Source organism: Pygoscelis adeliae, unplaced genomic scaffold (assembly GCF_000699105.1).
Source record: "Pygoscelis adeliae isolate BGI_AS28 unplaced genomic scaffold, ASM69910v1 Scaffold411, whole genome shotgun sequence".
In the NCBI taxonomy this organism is placed as follows: Eukaryota; Metazoa; Chordata; class Aves; order Sphenisciformes; family Spheniscidae; genus Pygoscelis; species Pygoscelis adeliae.
This window is the reverse complement of record NW_008824111.1, coordinates 846759-864048: the sequence shown is the minus strand read 5'-3', so window position 1 is coordinate 864048 and position 17290 is coordinate 846759. Positions and strand designations below refer to the sequence as shown.

General features: G+C 35.8%; 1 protein-coding gene across 1 annotated transcript in view; it reads left to right on the top strand.

The window, feature by feature from the left end:
• CACNA2D3 (calcium channel, voltage-dependent, alpha 2/delta subunit 3) overlaps positions 1–17290 on the top strand; it is a 481287-nt gene that overhangs the window by 290994 nt on the left and 173003 nt on the right. Inside the window, exon 13 of the mRNA XM_009334218.1 lies at positions 17287–17290. This exon is cut by the window's right edge and continues 58 nt beyond it. Coding sequence (XP_009332493.1) covers positions 17287–17290 — 4 coding nt within the window. The remainder of the gene's footprint in view (positions 1–17286) is intronic.

The following is a 17290-nucleotide window of genomic DNA, read 5'->3' as shown; positions in this document are numbered from 1 at the left end:
TAAAAAGCCAGAAAAGGTGCTCTTTGAATAGATTCAATTATTTTCTGGAAAAGATTGCCACAAGGAAAAATGCATACAGTGATGTAGCGTGTCAGGAAGTTTTTTAAGCATTCAGTTGCTCAGTGTCAAAACTCCTTCACCAAAATGAATTATTTTTATTGCTTAAGTTTGGAGTTCCCCATTTTTCACCACTAACTTAACTTTCCTGTATTTCTTAATGTCAAAAGTAAGTCGAATGTAAGTGTGCTGATGCTCAGTGTCCTAATTTTGTTTCTTAGTTCTCATTCTTCCCATGTTTCTCTAAAAGGAGGAGGAAGCCCTTTGTTTAGGCTACATGTTCTAAGAGCGAAGAGTGTTTATAGAGTATTCATCTGTTTTTCTTGTCTATGATACATATGGTGACATCACTGCATACTTTTATATGGTTTGGACAATGCAAAACCAGCAGTGAAAACGGAGAGAGCAAATGGAGCATGTTTTTATAATTAACTACAGAACTTAGAGCATAGCTTGTGAGTCACGTTAAAAAAGAAAAAGCTCGCTGTAGTTCTGAAATCAAAGGACGGACCTCCCTAAGCTGTTTTTCATATTTAGCGTCCAAAGAAGTTCTGCTCCTCATTCTTCATTCTTTCTAGTACCAGGTTTACAATAGTCAAAATAGTTCTTTCCAAACACCTCAACTGCTGTTGTTGATATCTAACAAGTGTTGGAACATGAATGAATTCAAACTGACAGGTAAAACCCCCCAATGTTTTGTCAACATTATAAAAGGGTTAATAGGAAGACATGTGTATCTAGCTCAGTAACCACAGTACCTGGAGTCAGCCACAGGTAAAATCATTAAATGACTTGCTCAGGATGCAGTCAGAAAAGAATTAACAATTACGATGAAGCAAACCTGGTTTTTGTATTTAATGTTTAATTAACTAGGATGACCATTGTGTTACAACGTATGTAGGCTTATATGAAATGTGTCTTACTGTTGAATGACTTTCTGATTTACAGTACTTATAAAATTAGCTAGCATAGCTAATGAGAAGTAAAAAAAAAAATTCTTGTGGACATGCGGGGTTCCTACTTTATCACAGACCTTTCTAACAGTCTCAGGCCCAACAGTGAACACAGTCTACTTAAAGCTTTTTTCCATTTTTCTTTTCCACAGGTAGAGCTGAAGAACCACCTCCTTTATCTTGCATTCATGTCAAGTGTGTATTGCCATTTCTCTCAGCCACATGCAGCAAGTGTTTGATACTTGCTTTTATTTCAGTAGTTTGCCGGTTTTGACCCACAATGAATTTGTGGTTCTTTCTAAAATCTAGATCTTTTTCTGGTACTCTACTAACGTTTTCCTCATCTTTTGTCAATGCATTAGCACTTTCCCTCCTGATTATGTACTTACTTGAACTGAATTTAATCCTGTTCATTTCAGACTGTTTCTCTTGCTCAGAAATACTATTTTGAACTCTAATTCTGTATTCCAAAGTGCTTGGAATGACTTCCATCTTCATGTCATTTGACAAATTTTTAAGTCTTCTCTTTAGTCAGTCATCTAAATCCTGAATCAAATTATTAAATTGCAGTCGATCCAGGCCAGATCATTCCCCCCTCCACCAAATTCTCTTGCTAATATGACAATAACAAGTACACTTTGAGAGCACAGCTGTCTGAAAAGTGCATTCACCTTATGTTCATTTCATTAGGCTACTAGTTCTTAGAGGTAGACAACATCACTGAGCAGATAACACGCTGTGGCTTATTTTTCTGTCAGTCCCAACTGGAAGCTCTCATGGATTATATGCTGCCTATGAGTCCTAGATTGGTGTGGGTGACCATACTTCTCCTAAAAATACAGAATTTAACCAAGATATCTTTCTCCTCCTCTTTTCTCCTATGTAGTACAAAAGATACTTGTCATAAAAGGAAATTGGATTGGTTTGACAGAATGGCTCTTAGATTGATGTTGGCTATTTCTTTCCATGTTATTATGTTGTATATGCTTGTGAATTGATTGTTTAATCACTGTTGCTAATGTCTTTCTGGGTAGTAAAATCTAGGAAGTAATTCTACAGGTTTTTTCCTTTTTCTTGGTTTTGAAAATACAATTTAAAAATATTTAAAAATACGTTTCCCTTTCCTTGTCCTTGGCACTTCCTTTGCTGCCCACAGATCTTCAAAAACATTCACTAATGGTTTAAAGATTCATTTGATTAGTTCCTTGAATACTCCATGGGAAATTTTATCAGGCTTCATTGATTTAAACACATCTTATTTATCTACCATTCTTTTCCAAATATGACCTCAGCTCCTAATTCCATAGTTAAAAATACTTGTGTCATAATGACTGCTCAAGTTAAACTTTCTGGTGAAGGCTAAAATAAATAAACCGTTGACTACTTGAACCTTCTCTACATTATCTGCTGGTTTTTGTACACTTGTTAGAGTTAGCTTGCATACACACTTTCTTATGGCTTGTACCTCATACATACTTACTGAATAAAGCAAACGTTTTCATGTCTGAGAATTTGAAACTGGATTTTGGTGCTAGATCTAAGGTGTCCTTTGGCCAAGTATTCCTGATTAGTAAAGAGAAACATTGTATTGGCCCCTATTATTTCAATGTGTCTGAAACTGGCATGGTAATTTTCAAGTTAGTTGGATTAAAATCATGCTTTATAAAACATTTTAAAAATGTGGTCTATGAAACACAGCATCATGAATTTGTTTAGAAGACACCTAAATTATGGAACAGAGTTCCTATACTATTTAACATTTTAAAGATAATACCCGGTGTCCTCAATTTCATGTGGAAATGAGTTGGCAGCCTGTGGGGGTTAAGGCACAAAAATATAATAATCTCCTTTTGGTCTGACTCTACAAGTCTGTGAATCTTCTGCAAGTATCATTTTCAGAAGTTCTGCTGTCTCAAAGACATGTTTGGAGAGCAGGGAATGGAGTTAAATTTTCTGTGTTTTTCCCAAGTAGAGTTGTTTTGAAAAATAAACTGCCCTTTCTGACACGTGAACTGTACTATTTAATGTGATTCCTCTGAATTTACCAGTTCTGCAAAAGAAAATCAAAGTTTCCAAGATTAGGCAAATTAGAAGAAATAAATCATAAGGTAAAAAGGCCATGCTTTTATGTCTAGCCTATAAATGATGCTGCAAATTTTTGTGACCTGGTTTAATGAAAGGGTTAAACAAAGTGTTATACACTGTTTGCTGTCTTTAGGCATTTGTTCTGTATCCATGGACTTATTTTAATGTAAATAGGCACCTCAACAGCTGTGTCCCCTTAAGCACATTTTCTTTAGCAGCTGGGTTATACATGTCACTTGGCAGTCATAGATTTTCAATTTTTTCCCCGTGCCAAGGGGGCAGCTGGAATAATTTGAGTGCTCATTAATTTGGGAGAAATATGAGCTGTGTAAGTCAGACAACATGAGTCTTCTGTATGGTGTTGTACAAGGATAAGCGGATCAGGGTAGAAGCAATTTGCCCCGTCCCAAGGGGGCCTTCCTTTTTTAATAAGCTGGTTATGAAAATTCTATTTCTTTGCAGTTTAGAGAGTCTAATTAGAGCCTGTAATTTCTCTCATATAACTGGAGTGGATGAAGGTTAACGTTAGGCCTCCAGAGCCTTTTCACATTCATTTACAGACTTAAATCAGGTAATAGTTTGTAGCTAATTAGAACAGTGTATTAAATATTTAGTTTAACTTAACTGTGAGAACACATGAATGCTGTAGGGCTACAAAAATGATAAAGTAGAGCTAAATTTAGTTTTTAATCAAAGATAAACTTAAAGGCTATATAGTAATTTTAATACTGACTGGTATACTATGACAGTCTGAGCAGCAATTGCCTTCAGTTGGTTGAAATGTCAAGATAAAGGAATATGATGTCTATTTAATGTCCTTGCTGTAACACTTTGACGGTTCAAACAATTCATGGTGTATATACACAGTGCCTGAAGGATTAAATATTTTTCAGCATAGTGGACAGTTTTAATGTAAAATCTCATTTATTTTTCTATCTACTAACTCAGCATTTTCAGAAAGATTTTCTTAAAGAAATTGTAGTGCTTCTACGCACAATTGCTTCTACGCAACAATAAACACACATTCCTACCAGAGTTTGCCAAACAGTGGGTCTGCTGTTCCATCAGAGCAGTATCTGCATTTGCAGCTTTTGCTTTGGCTGATTTTTGGTTTCAATGAATTAGCAAAGTAATCTTAAAATTCCATGCGCAAACTTTTTTCTTGTTCTTGTAAATAAAGCCTTCGGTTTTATTCTATTATGCTTGTAATTTGCAAAATTCTTTGCATTCCATGAGTAGACCTCACTAGTTTTCTGTGCTACATTATAAAACACTTCCTGTTGCTGGTTGGATTTCTAGAAATTGAACCTTTTGCCACTGAAGTTAGTATAAAAACTAACATAAAATTCAGTTGTACAGAACCAAACATAGGCTTACAAAGTTGAGCTCAGCACCACACTGACTTTTACCTAAAACGGTTGGTTCAAAGGGCAGGCAGGGATTTACATCTCCTTGTAGTGAAGGAAAGCTTGCTCAAGTCAAGTCTGCATAAAAAAAGACAGGTAGACGATACCCTGAGACATGAAATACAGAAGCTCACTTCAACACAGTTCTGTAAAGCTTCCATGAAATAGATCATATTTTATTAAACTGGACATTTTTAGTAATGCCTCTCAGTCAGAGCAGGAGTGTCTATGGTTCAAAATTTTCTGGCTTTTAGTGATTTTTTTTTTTTCCACTGTGCAAAATTCATTCTATGAAACAATTTTGTTGATTAAATATATAGCATCCAACTAATGCTACTATCCTATGCTATATAAAATGGCATTGAACAGATGTAGCTGGGTGGACCTACCAGAGAGCCCAGAAGGACCTTGCATCTGATATCTTTTTCAATTATCCTTCTTCAGTTTGATGTCTACCACATCATTTTGCCTTTTGTAACAAAATTTAGTGCTCAGACAACAATTACATTCTGTTAGATTTTAGCTGGTGAAATTTTTAAAGCCTTTTTACAAATTTGTAGAACTGATTCTTATTTCCAGTGAGAATTCTGCTCGCCAATTTGCTTGACTGTGAGTACCTTGGTACTTATTGTCTGTTTGCTCATATGGTAATGCCATTGTAGTTTAGTCTGGAGTCTCAACTGCTCATCTTCCTAACCTTTCCCACAGTTTCAGTGAGCTGATTTCTTATCCCATAAACTGAGTACAGCTCCCTGAAGGCTCACTTATATCCTCAGCAATTCATCCTGATAGCAATGAAGTCCCTTGTTCATTTGTGAACAAAGCTGTGGATCTAAAACTGGAGTAATAACAGTGATGAAATACTTCAAAGTGAAAAGGGAAGAATGCTGATCAAGGGAAGAGGTGAACTAATAATTGAGACAAAATAAAGAAGAAATATACTATTTGACAGAAAAAAAAAAGACAAAAAAGCGTCTGTAACCTCAAAATAGTCAAACTTTTCTGGCTATTAAGTTTGTTCAGGCCTCAGATTCTTGGCCTGTGATCTGTACCTTTAATCTCAAGTTTCCTCTCCAGCATTTTTTGGATGCTAGCAACTCCGTTACAGATTGGTAGAAAATCAGTGATAAAACTTCTAAATATCACCTTATTTTGTTACACTGCTCTACCATTTGCCAATTTTTATAAAATGGTTTATGACTGCAATAATCCCCTCAAAATCAGCTGTTATGGGAGATAATAGCCGGTTGTCAGAGCATTAACCACCCTTGACTTCACTTCGGGCATTACGTAACAAAAGAATGAACTGGTGGTAAGGTTGCCAGGTGTATTAAATTAAATGATGAATTATAGAGATTCTGTAGTGGGGATTAGTGTCCAAAAGAGACTAGTGGAGATTGCCAAGACCATTATCTGATAGGACTGCAGGCTGGACAAAATCCCAAGGGTGAAAGGCCAGTGCTTTATCCATTATGTCATCCTCTAATCTGTGTCTGCACCATGCACAGTGAAGTATACTGCAAATGAGTTACCGTTGTTCTATGTTACATCCTGGAACTATGTAATAACAGAAGTGGAGACATTGGCAGTATTTGGTTACTTAGAATTTAGTCTGATTTTGATCTTCTCATGGATTCTTGCAAAAAATATTAGTTGATATACAAGAAAGCTAAGTAGTGTAGTAGCAAAAATTGTATGAGCCTGCTTTTTCCACAGAAGCTTCAGCTAGATCCAAGAAAGTTGGTTACGTCATGGTTTCTGCTCTAATCCCTTCCCCTCCTCTCCATTCAGACAAATTAATTTGTTTAGCCTGCTATTTTGCATTTGAGGAAGAAAATATCTGTTCTACATTTCAGTAAATCCACCAGCATTTTGAAGAATGGCAATAATAGGTGTAGTTGAATTATCCTGAAGTAGTTCATTTAGGCTTGGCTGTTAATGGTTTGTAATGACTGATCTGGAATCTTGCATATCAGGACTGGAAATAAAAATTTCTTTAGCTTTTCAGATGAGATCACAGAACTTGTTCCTGGCTCCAACAAATAGTATCATATTTTACTTTGAAATAGTATCATCGTTATGATAGAAAACTGATGTCAGGTAGTTTTTGAAAGTTATAAAAGTATGAGTTAAAATTTTCCTCTCCTTCTATACCCCCATATAGTCGAACTCACTGTACCATGGATGGCTTTACCAGTGGAATGATATAAAAAGTAGAATGAATAAAATTTTCTAAAACTCGGTAAAATATTTCTAAAAGAATTCTTCAGTAAAAGTGTGTAGTATATACACAATATTTGGAGGTGCTGTATAAAGATTTTATTGGCACTCTCTAGATATATCTGAAATATTTATAGCGCCCTTAACCCATTGGTCTCAAAGTAATTTTTAAAGGTGGGAGAAATGTTATAGCTTGTGCTGAAAGTAAAAGTTACAGTGAAGGTAACATGTTGGGTTTTGGTAATTTTTTTTTTTTTCTTTCGAGTAATCATAACTTTTTGAAAAGAAGTCTCTGGGATGTCATTTTCTAGACATGGTTTCAGCCCAAAAGTTTAATATTCTCAAAATCTGTGAAAACTTTATTTGCTGAATTAACTGTTAAACTGCTAAGAAGAATTTAGTACATTCATGATATATATTGTATTATACTTAGTACATTATTGGTTGCTTACTTAACATCATTAATAAATGCTGCACACTAAGCAGGAAAGCTAAGCTAGAAAGTATTAGATGCTTCTCAGACCTACTTTGTGGTTTTTTGTTTTGCTGTTAAATGCCAGATCTTAAATGGTTATTTAATACAATCTATTTTCTCTGCCAAATCTTTACATATAATTCTTTAGTGATAAGCTCTTGATGTGCCATTTGAAGCTCATCTGCCTGCAAGGGAACTGATCTTGCTCAGTTCTCTGTGACCAATAGTTCAGGATGTGTAAAGCGGCTAGAACTTGTCCCCCATGTAAAAGGCCCGAGATGTCTTGTTCCTTTCAGAACCACGTCAACCATCAAACTCCTTGAGGGAAGCAAGAAGCCTTGTGCTAATATGGTGTCAGACACTTTCTTATCACCTGCTCTATCCTTGCACAGTGTATAACAGCATAATTAATTTTTCCTCTGCTAACGGCATTTCTAATATATTGGCTGAATTTTGACAGTGAGAAATTATTCTTGATGAATCTTGAGTTGCGTTATAATTTTCTGTAAATCAACAAAAGATGTCAACACATTTTCAGTGCTAGAAGAAATATCTTCACTCGATGTCTCATGTAGCTTGTTTGAATTTTCTAAAAGTGACCCTCAGCAGCCTTAGACCTAGAGGGTGGATCTAGAAATGCTTCTCACAGGCGAGTGTGATGTAGTAATGCTGTCCCCTGACCACAGGGGATTAACTGCAGCATCAAATTCCTTTTTTCCTGCACGGATTTTCTGAGGTAGGTCTATACAAAGAGCTGTTGGGGATGCGGATGTTTGGGAAAGCAGGGCTCAGCTGCTTGATGATCCCCAGACAGATTAAGTGTTTTTCTTTGTTACTGTTTTTGCTTACAACATCTTGTTTTCCAGTTAAATAGACCTACTAATTATTTGGGGTTTGTTTCCATTAACTGCCCCATCAGTATTTAGGGTACAATGCACAGTGTTTCGGATATCTCTGTAATAGAAAACACTGTTAAAAAAGTATTTGGGTACAGTGTGCAATTGCAGGAAGGAGAAAACATGAGGAAACGTATAAATGCAAACTTTTCCAAAAGAGGTATTTTAAATACTACGGGAGAAAAATTAACAATGAAGAACCTTTTACTGAGTAACTTAATGTTTAAGGATTCAATTTCATGAGGTAATGGCTTCAATTTCATGGCTTCCTTGCAGTGAGTGCAGCGTAAGTTGAGTCTTTCAGCACCTTATAGAGTAAAGGTCTCTAATAGGGTAGAAGATACTGTAGTAGTGCTATCTTGCATTGTATCACAGGGCTTTGTAGCCCTCCTCAGTAGAATTTTGTGTGCTCATTTAAAGCATTGTCTTCATGGAATTTCCTGCTAACTTATCAATGCAAATAGATCCTTAACTCATTTTTTTCACCACTTCATAATAAAAAAGAACTAAAATTAAAAAAGCTACAAAGACATTCAGAGATAAGATGAAGTTTCTAGAGTGACCTTGTATTTCTACTGCTCTTTTCCCATGCCTGTTCATTGCCATGTATGTTATGCCCTTTGCAACAACCAGATACACTGGAGTACACTTGGAATTCGTGTATTATTTTCAGATTGCTTTGTGTGTGTGTAGGTTCAAGTCAGAAGCTATAATACATCTCAAAAATTGATAGATTTTACAAACTCAACATTTTTCCCTTTTCAGATTTGGAAAGGTTACTTTCCAAATACTTTCCATCCACTGTGCAAAATTCTGTGGCCTGTTCAGATTTTTTGAATGTGAATCTTACTGATCTTGATGAATGGATCCGGTATGACTCTCAAAAACCTTTATGACTGCATCCAGACTGTTCCTCACAGGAAAGTGTGGCAGGGTAATGCCATCTCCTTAACACAGGGACCAACTGCAGCATCGATTTCCCCTTTTCCCGTTGGTGTCTTCTGAGGTAGAGCTGTACAAAAGGATGCCGGAGAGAGAGGAATAGGAGGATGAGATCATGTAAGGAGGAGTGATATTGAAGACCAATCCTGAAGTGGCAACAGGCACAGTGTAGTGTTGGGAGTGAAGCAGTGGAAGTGTAAATAAAACCTCAAACTTCTAAATTTGGAAGTAAGTTTAGGTTGCTTACTTTTGGAGTTTGAACCTAAAAAAGACATCAGAAAATTATAAAGCAGCAGGACCCCAAGGAAGAGAAGCCAGTTATTGAGGCTTAAAGGATGAATAGTTTATAAGTTTATCCTGGGTAACTAATTTTAGGAATATTTCCACTATAACAAAGGGTAAGAAGAAATAGAGCATGATCAACAGAAAGAGAAGCTGGTTTGAAGAGACAAGTAATTTACAACATAAAACTGAAATAGCAAAAGAATAGAATCAGAAGTTAACCCTGGCAAATTAGAATGTGATGTAATTGTCAATTCTGCCACCAAAAATTACAGCTTGTAAAGTTAACTTTTGCTCCCCCCCCCATTTTATTTTTTTTACCTCTTGGTAGACTTTCAAAGAACGGGGAGCCTCCCTAATGCTATTTTTCTGAATAGAAAAATGGATCTGCCTAGAAGGGATGCACATGAAAATTTCAAAATGAACATCTTTTCACCTTGAGCTCTGTTAAGTTTCCCTGTATTCTTCCCATGTGCTTTCTTAGTCATATTCAAAGAGAGTGAACCAGAATTTTGCTTTTTGTCAGCAACAGACTTTGGGAATGTAGCTCTGGGGTTGTATTTAGAGGAGTGACACCAGCTCTTAATGAAAATTATTAATCATTCTGCTCTGCTTTTAATGAAAGATAAAGAAACACTTCAATTTTTTTTTTTATATATTAACCTGTGTGAATGTTCAGTGCCTTTTAGGTAACACATGAATCTGATTAGGCAGAGGAGGGAAAGAAATGTCAATAAAAACCTGAATTGTCTTTTTCCTGGATGCCTATCTTCACTTTTCAGATGACAGTATGCAGCACAGGTTAAAATATGTTAAGGGAGACCAGTGATTTTTCTTTTTGAAAAGTTCTATTAACAAGTGGAAGAGGCCTAAATAAATGGCAGCCTTTTTCATTATTAGGTCCACAAAATTCAGGCAATTAGAGAATTGCTTTTGTGAATCTTGAATTACAGCATGTAAATCAGATCTAGACCAGCTCTTGTCTCATCTGTTCTTACTGCCATTTTCTTAGCTGTTGATCAAATGAAAATCGAAGTGCTTTGATCAGTACACCATTGAGACTGTTGCAAAGACCAGAATGTTAAACCATTTGGGAGGGTCTTTGGATAGGGTAATACTCAAGTGCGGAATCAAGCATCTTGAACAGGATGATCACATGCTGTCTAGATGATAAGTGTCCTTGCGACAGTGTCTTCAGCTGTATTGGGTGAAATGCTCTGACTTGCTGTTCTGCTGAATCTTTATTTCCAGCTGGCCTATGGTTGTATATCCAGTGCAGGAATGATTCATTGCTATTTATCTTAAATTATGTACAAAACATTTCTTAACTATCTTAAGTATGTTCAAAAGACTCTCCTATGTGACTGTTCCTCAGGTTTTCTACTATGATACTATGCAAGTATCTTTTCTCTATAGTCCATTCTACAGCAGAAATTGCCTGAAGAAGTCTCTGGGATGGCCAGATTCTCCAACCAAGTAGCTAATTAACCGTTTGAAGTATACAAATGGTGCCTATCAGGTGGTCTAGCCATCACGAGTTGCCTGGGAAAGCCTCCAGGACTGTCCCCAGTTCCCACCTTGAGGAGCTCCTGTAACAATTAAGCTAATTCTTTGTGGTGAGGCTACTTAGGAGTTCAGGCAATCACTTAGTCTCACGTTGATCCATTGTTCCCAATCAGTCCATTCGCTCATCTATGCAGAGACTAGCTGGGGCGTTCCTGGACCACCATAACTTAGAACTACGGGAACTTGAACTTCATCCCTATATCCCACTTACAACTTAAATTCCATAGCTCTTGCCACAGGGCTATTTTTATTTCTTGCTGAGCCAGAAAGGAAAGACTATTTTGCTGAAGGTGTCCATGAAATAGTTTGCAGCTGCAAACAGAGGTCTGGACTGTCAGCTGCAAGCAGAAGTCCCATTTCCCCTCCCACACTGTATTTTAAGTTTCTGGAAATACTATTTTACCAGCTGTTTGGCATGAAGCTATGACTTCACAGTTCCAGTGTGTAGAATCTTGCAGATTGACTCGTCTTGCTTAACATAGATAGAAGAAGGTCCCTATTCTCTTTGCTATGCTGCTAGTTAAATGAAGTTTCAGAGGTGAGGACAGTTCAGGGACTGCAGATTAGTCCATGCATAATGGATGAAACTGTTAAGTGGATATTTCAGATGAAGTGGTTAGCACTGAAATAGCTGTCATTTAAATCATCATTCTTAGGTTTCCTCACTAATGGTTGACTGTATGCATCTCTGAGATTTTATATAAGCCGTCTGTCCAGAGTGTAAAGGCTCAAACTTCAGAATATTCCCTAGCTGTAAAAGCAAGAAACTTATTAACAGTACTCTCTTATTTTTCAAAATCTGAGGAGATGCAACAAAGACTAGAGAGCAAACCACCTGTGTAATCCAAACCATGATCTCTGCCTAGGTAAGGCAACAAGAGTGTAAAACAAAGAGACTGGAAAACCAGAGAAAGCAACTTAAAAATAATGATAACATATGCGTTTAAAGATCTACTTTGATTTATGCATTTTACTCAGTGTAAGATTTGTGTTCAGTTTTGTCTGAACTACTGAGCTTGGTGGTTCAATGCCTTAATATTATTTAGTTCTGCTGTGTACGTGGGAGTAGTTACCAACACAACTTGTGACAACTGTTGACATGCTGTGCTGCTTCTCACTAGCTCACTATGGACTACTGGTTTGGACCAGAATCCATGATCTTGCACGTAGAAGCTGACCGTCATAAAATGCACTCTTGAAATTAGTCTGTTGCTTAATATTAATATGATTCTACAGTTCAGAATCATTTGAGCTTGTGCAGCAATCTTTTAGTAAGAATACTAACTGAATGGAGTGCTCTTTCCCAGAGGGCATCCTTCTAGGTCAGGAATGAGACATAATAACAAGGTAATATATGGGAGGTTTCTACAGCTGCTGTTTTAAAGATAATTAAAATACATCAATCTCAAATGGTATTCTTTGCTATTCAACACCCGCTTTAGAAAAATATGAAGTGAGAAAGTCACAAGCTCTATTAAAGATTCTAGTTCGCTGTCCTTTCAGTTTCTGTAATGTTACTGTGGAGTTCTCACTCCATTTTCTGTGAACATTGGCTTAAAAAAATAGTAGTCTATGGCACATCTGTGGGATCTACATACTTGCAGGAATAGCAAGTATAGTTCCAGAGATTAAAGTTTTTACTCTTGAAGTAAGCTTTGCTTTGCATTCAGTGAATCTGACAACATCTACAATTTTCAGTTTTGTAGGTAGGAGAGAACGATTCAAAATTAGTGCTTCTGCCTGAGAATACTTCCTTTCTCCGCAGCTAACGGTTCACGTTAAACCTTAATGTAGTTGATATCATATTTTCCAGGTCAGACATTAAAAGTATTTTAATTCAGGTATCTCTCTCAAATATCTTACAAGGCTTTCAAAATTATCCAGAACGTGAAGGGATCTCTTTCTGTCAGATGTTTTTTGCCGGAGAGGTACTTGTACCCTCTGATGCAGATTCCTTCTCAGATGAAAATGGTCTCTTGATTCAGTCACAGTGCTTGGATATTGAAAGGTGTTATTCTCATTTGGCTTATACTCAGTTAGCCAGAACATATGTAGACTATGTAAATGTTGTTACTGGATCTTCTGGGAGTGGCCCGTAACAGCTTTGAATTTATTCAGTCTGCCTTGACTAAAATATTCTCTTCATATGGATTCGAAATAATTTTTAGTATACTAACATTGTGTTGTACCATAAGATACCAATATAGGTGTATCCAGTGTATATGTATGTATATAGTGTATAGACATTAAAACTCATAGTTTCTATTGTGTTATTTTCTTTAAGGTCCAATACAAACCAGAGAATGAGACACACTTTATGTCATCTATTACAAATTATAGAGATTTTGATCATATGCCTCAGTACTATATATATATTTATCAGTTGACTATACAATATTAGTGCTATATCTGGATTGTTTGAATAAAATAGACATTTCATGCAATCATTTTGCAGAGCAGAACTGCTCTGACACACTTTCAGTTACTTCCGATATACAAAGAAGAAAATTTGGTGGTCACTGTTAACAGTTATTACCTAACAACATTTATCTTACACGGTATCTGAGAATATGAATGGATATTAAATCTGGTACCTAATGTCTAGTCAATTTACAATGACCATTTCAGTGGTAGCTAAGATGCAGTGTGTCCTGTTTTGCAGCATACATAGCCCACCACTGCATAGGTCTTGTCCACATGCAGAAGTTGAAGTAATTTGAACTTATCCTGCTAAATTACAGTAGTACTTCTATAATATTGACTTAGTTACATTTTTATGTAGATGCAGAAAACGGGTATATGACCACAGTAACTTTGTCTGTTTATTGGCATTATACCACGGATGGTACCAGCACATCTAGAATTATTACATAAAATACCTATCCAGAAGAGTAAAACTAGTATAAAAGGTATGTAGGTCCAAGTTTGTTTTGAAAAATGGGATTTAGAATGTAGACTTATTCAGGCAAGTTTCAGTTCCAATCACTTATTATCCAAGACATTGCTGTGATCTCTGAAAGCAGAAAATAATATGGCAAGCATTTGTTTTCTAAAATTACTTCTGCAGTGAATGGTTAGGCGCTCATGAGTGTTTCCCACTGCAAGCTGACAGTGAATTAAGTTTCCACTGGTGGGTTCAATGAACTGATCAAATGAAACTTTTAGCAGTAGAGCTATAATCAGAATTGTTTGCCATCAGAGCTGATTTTGAGGATTTTTCTCACTATTCTGAATAGACAATTAAACAATATTCATAATACCTATTAATGTATCTTTAAAGTAAATGTAAAAGAAAAACTTCAATGTGTCAGTGGCATTATTTTTAGCTTAAATACCTTCCTATGACCTTACATGGTTATTTTCTTCTGAAGCTACTATGTATAATAAGTCATAATAAGTAATGAGCAGTATAGGAATGGTATTTTAAAATTATAGTTTACCTTATATTTCATTTTATAAAAGATTTTATACTTTATGTTGACACTGGTAAACATCATTTATATAACATGCGCAGTGAAAAGTGCATAGAGAAAAATACACAACTCATTGGGATAGGGAAGGAAAGCAGCACTTAATAAACTGATCGCTCATCTTCAGTGCTAGCTCTCTATAGCTTTTATTTTTTATTTTTTCAAGTAATGCCAAACAATTAGTAGTCTTTTTTATGATGCTTAAAATATTTTCTAAAGAAACTGCAGATACCAAGTAAACTGTGTGTATAAAATGTACTCGGAGAAAAATCAGTAAAATCCTTGCATCAGTATCACAGAGGCAGCCCATTCCTCATGATGATCTATGATACTGATTTGTTGAAATTTTATTTTTTGTAGGTTTAACACAGTTAGTTTGCTGCCTACGCCTATTATCATGCTTACTGCTCATCCTTTTAGATAAGGCTGGTCTCCTTTTATTAGGAACAGAGCATAGTTTGATTCTTTATAGATTAAAGCAGATCATTAAATATAAATCTCTCAGATGTATTCAGTCTCATCATAGGCTATATTCGAGCATCATTTTCAGGAAGATAAACTGTGACAGTGATTTATGCTGTATTTTGAGGGTATAAATCTCACTGTGCCCTTTCATGTGTGTTTAGAGAATAAAGATTTTCTTTATTAATGCTTTTTGTAGCCATCAACAAAGCATAAAAGTACCATTCTTTTGTTTAAGGCTGTGTCCTTTAGAGTCTTAGAGTAAGATTATGCATACTGTTTGATTCAAACTAATTAAGAACGCTACACAATCAGTGTGTATACTTTTTAAATGATATGAATCATGATTGAGTTCTACGTACATTTTATATTTGAAAGACTGGGAAAAGCTTTGTGATTGAAATCTGGTCTCTAGGCATGATAATAATGCAAAACACCATGTATGCCTAAAAACAGTATCTGGCCATTAAGAAAATGGACACAAGGGCAGTGGGGGAATATGGTATCACATCTGACAGTAAAGAGGGAAACTTTTAAAGACATTTTAAAACTTCTTCTGTGAAAAAAACCTATGGGAACTTAATATAAAGTTGGTGTCTTCTACAAATAATTTCTTTTGTCTCACTGTGAGTGAGAAAAAAGTGCTAATTGAAAAAAACTAAGACATTTAATTCTTTGATTATTTTTTAATTGCAAATGAATTAAATTAGAGGTTTTCATAAACTTCTCACATCATGACATTTCTTTCTGTGTAATTAGCTTTCTGTATAATTTAAGTGTGTCTATTTTGTGAATGTGAGACACAATTAGCTATTGAATAAAATGTTCTGGAGCATATTTTGTTGTGTACAGCTTTTTAATGATGATAATACAGTTTCTGTAAAAAAGTTAGAATAATGATGATTCTATTAAGTATGCTGATAAAAAGATAAAAGGGGCTGATGTGGGGTTTAGTTACAATTTTTAGTGTTACAATACGGAGTTCGTAATTTTCTTTCTTCTCATACATAATGATAGCACCATGTTTGCAGCTACAAATTGTCAATTTCCAGTCCTAACTTAATCTATTTGTTTTATCTTCAAAATCCACAAAATGTAGAACAAGTTATTTTGTTAGAAACTCAGTCAAATTTTTAATCTCTTGTGTAAAATATTGCTAATTTCATAGATTCATTTAGATTGGAAAGGACCTCTGAAGATCATCTTGTCCAACCCGCTGCTCGGATCAGGTGAAGTTAGATCAGGCTGCTCAGGAACTTGTCTGGTCAGATTTTGAGTATCTCCCAGGATGCAGGTTCTGCAGCATCTCTGGGCAATGTTTTCTAATATTTTGTCACCCTCATGACAAAAATGTTTTTCCTTATATTGAATCAGATTATCTAGCTAAAACCCACTCAATTATCTTTGCTGTAGTTTCCCATGTATAGAATAGGGTTGAGAGCAGAAGGTATGAGGGAAAAAATGCTGTCATCGGTCTAGTGTGAGGACAAATTTGCAGCTGTTTTCAAGGCTTGTAAAATAATGCAACCCTGAACCCATCTCTACCTGATAAGAAAGAACTGAGAAAATGGTATAGTAAAGAGCAAAATATTTCACTGGAAATTTTCCTTTGCTTTCTACGTGGCAGCTGTCTGAAGCTGCTCAAAAACACAGTTTTGGATATAAGTATTATAACATGGAACTGTGGAGTCCAGACGAACAAGTGTTATCATTTAGCATCTATCGAGGCCTACTCTGCATTGAACGTTTCCGAAGGATGCCTTTCTTCTCTGCCAAGAAATTTTATCTGGGCAGAACTTTAAGGGAAGCAGCAATTTTCTAGGATTTCTGGAAGAAGGTCTCTGTGTGTATACCTGTGTGCATGCCCATGCACAGACCAGCTGCACAGCTTCTGCACAGATATTTCTGTCTAGGAGATGTGGCAACCCTGCACATGATTCTGCTGTTTATCACTTGATAGCACAAGTGCCACCTGTGGGTACCTGTCTCTAAATTGATAAAGATACTGAGTCATTTGAACCTTGAAAACTGAGGGGAATTTGCTTGCTTGTTTCAGATCCTTTCTATACAGAAGTATTTGCTAATTAAGTGCCTCTTTCTCCACACCATAGCAATTTTCTGAATTCATAAGTGCAGAACAGATTTGTCTGAAACATGCAGTTTTGCCTTGTACCCAATGGTTTTAGTTTATTCTCACTTACACTTTAACCATTTAACCATAACTTCAGTTAAATGTCAGATATTAAAAACATCCAAAGAGATCAGCCATTCTGTTTCATAGAACAAAAGCCACATTTTGTCATGAAGACATTACTGGCAGAGATTTTTTTTTTAACCTACTGTGCTGTTTAACCAGTCATACTTTCTTAAAAAGGGTCTATCCATATGAATTACACATCTGTATCTGAAGTTCCACTGTGTAAGTTTTAAATGCAGTATTAAGTGACTTGATCTTTTGCATTGTACTTTCAGGTTC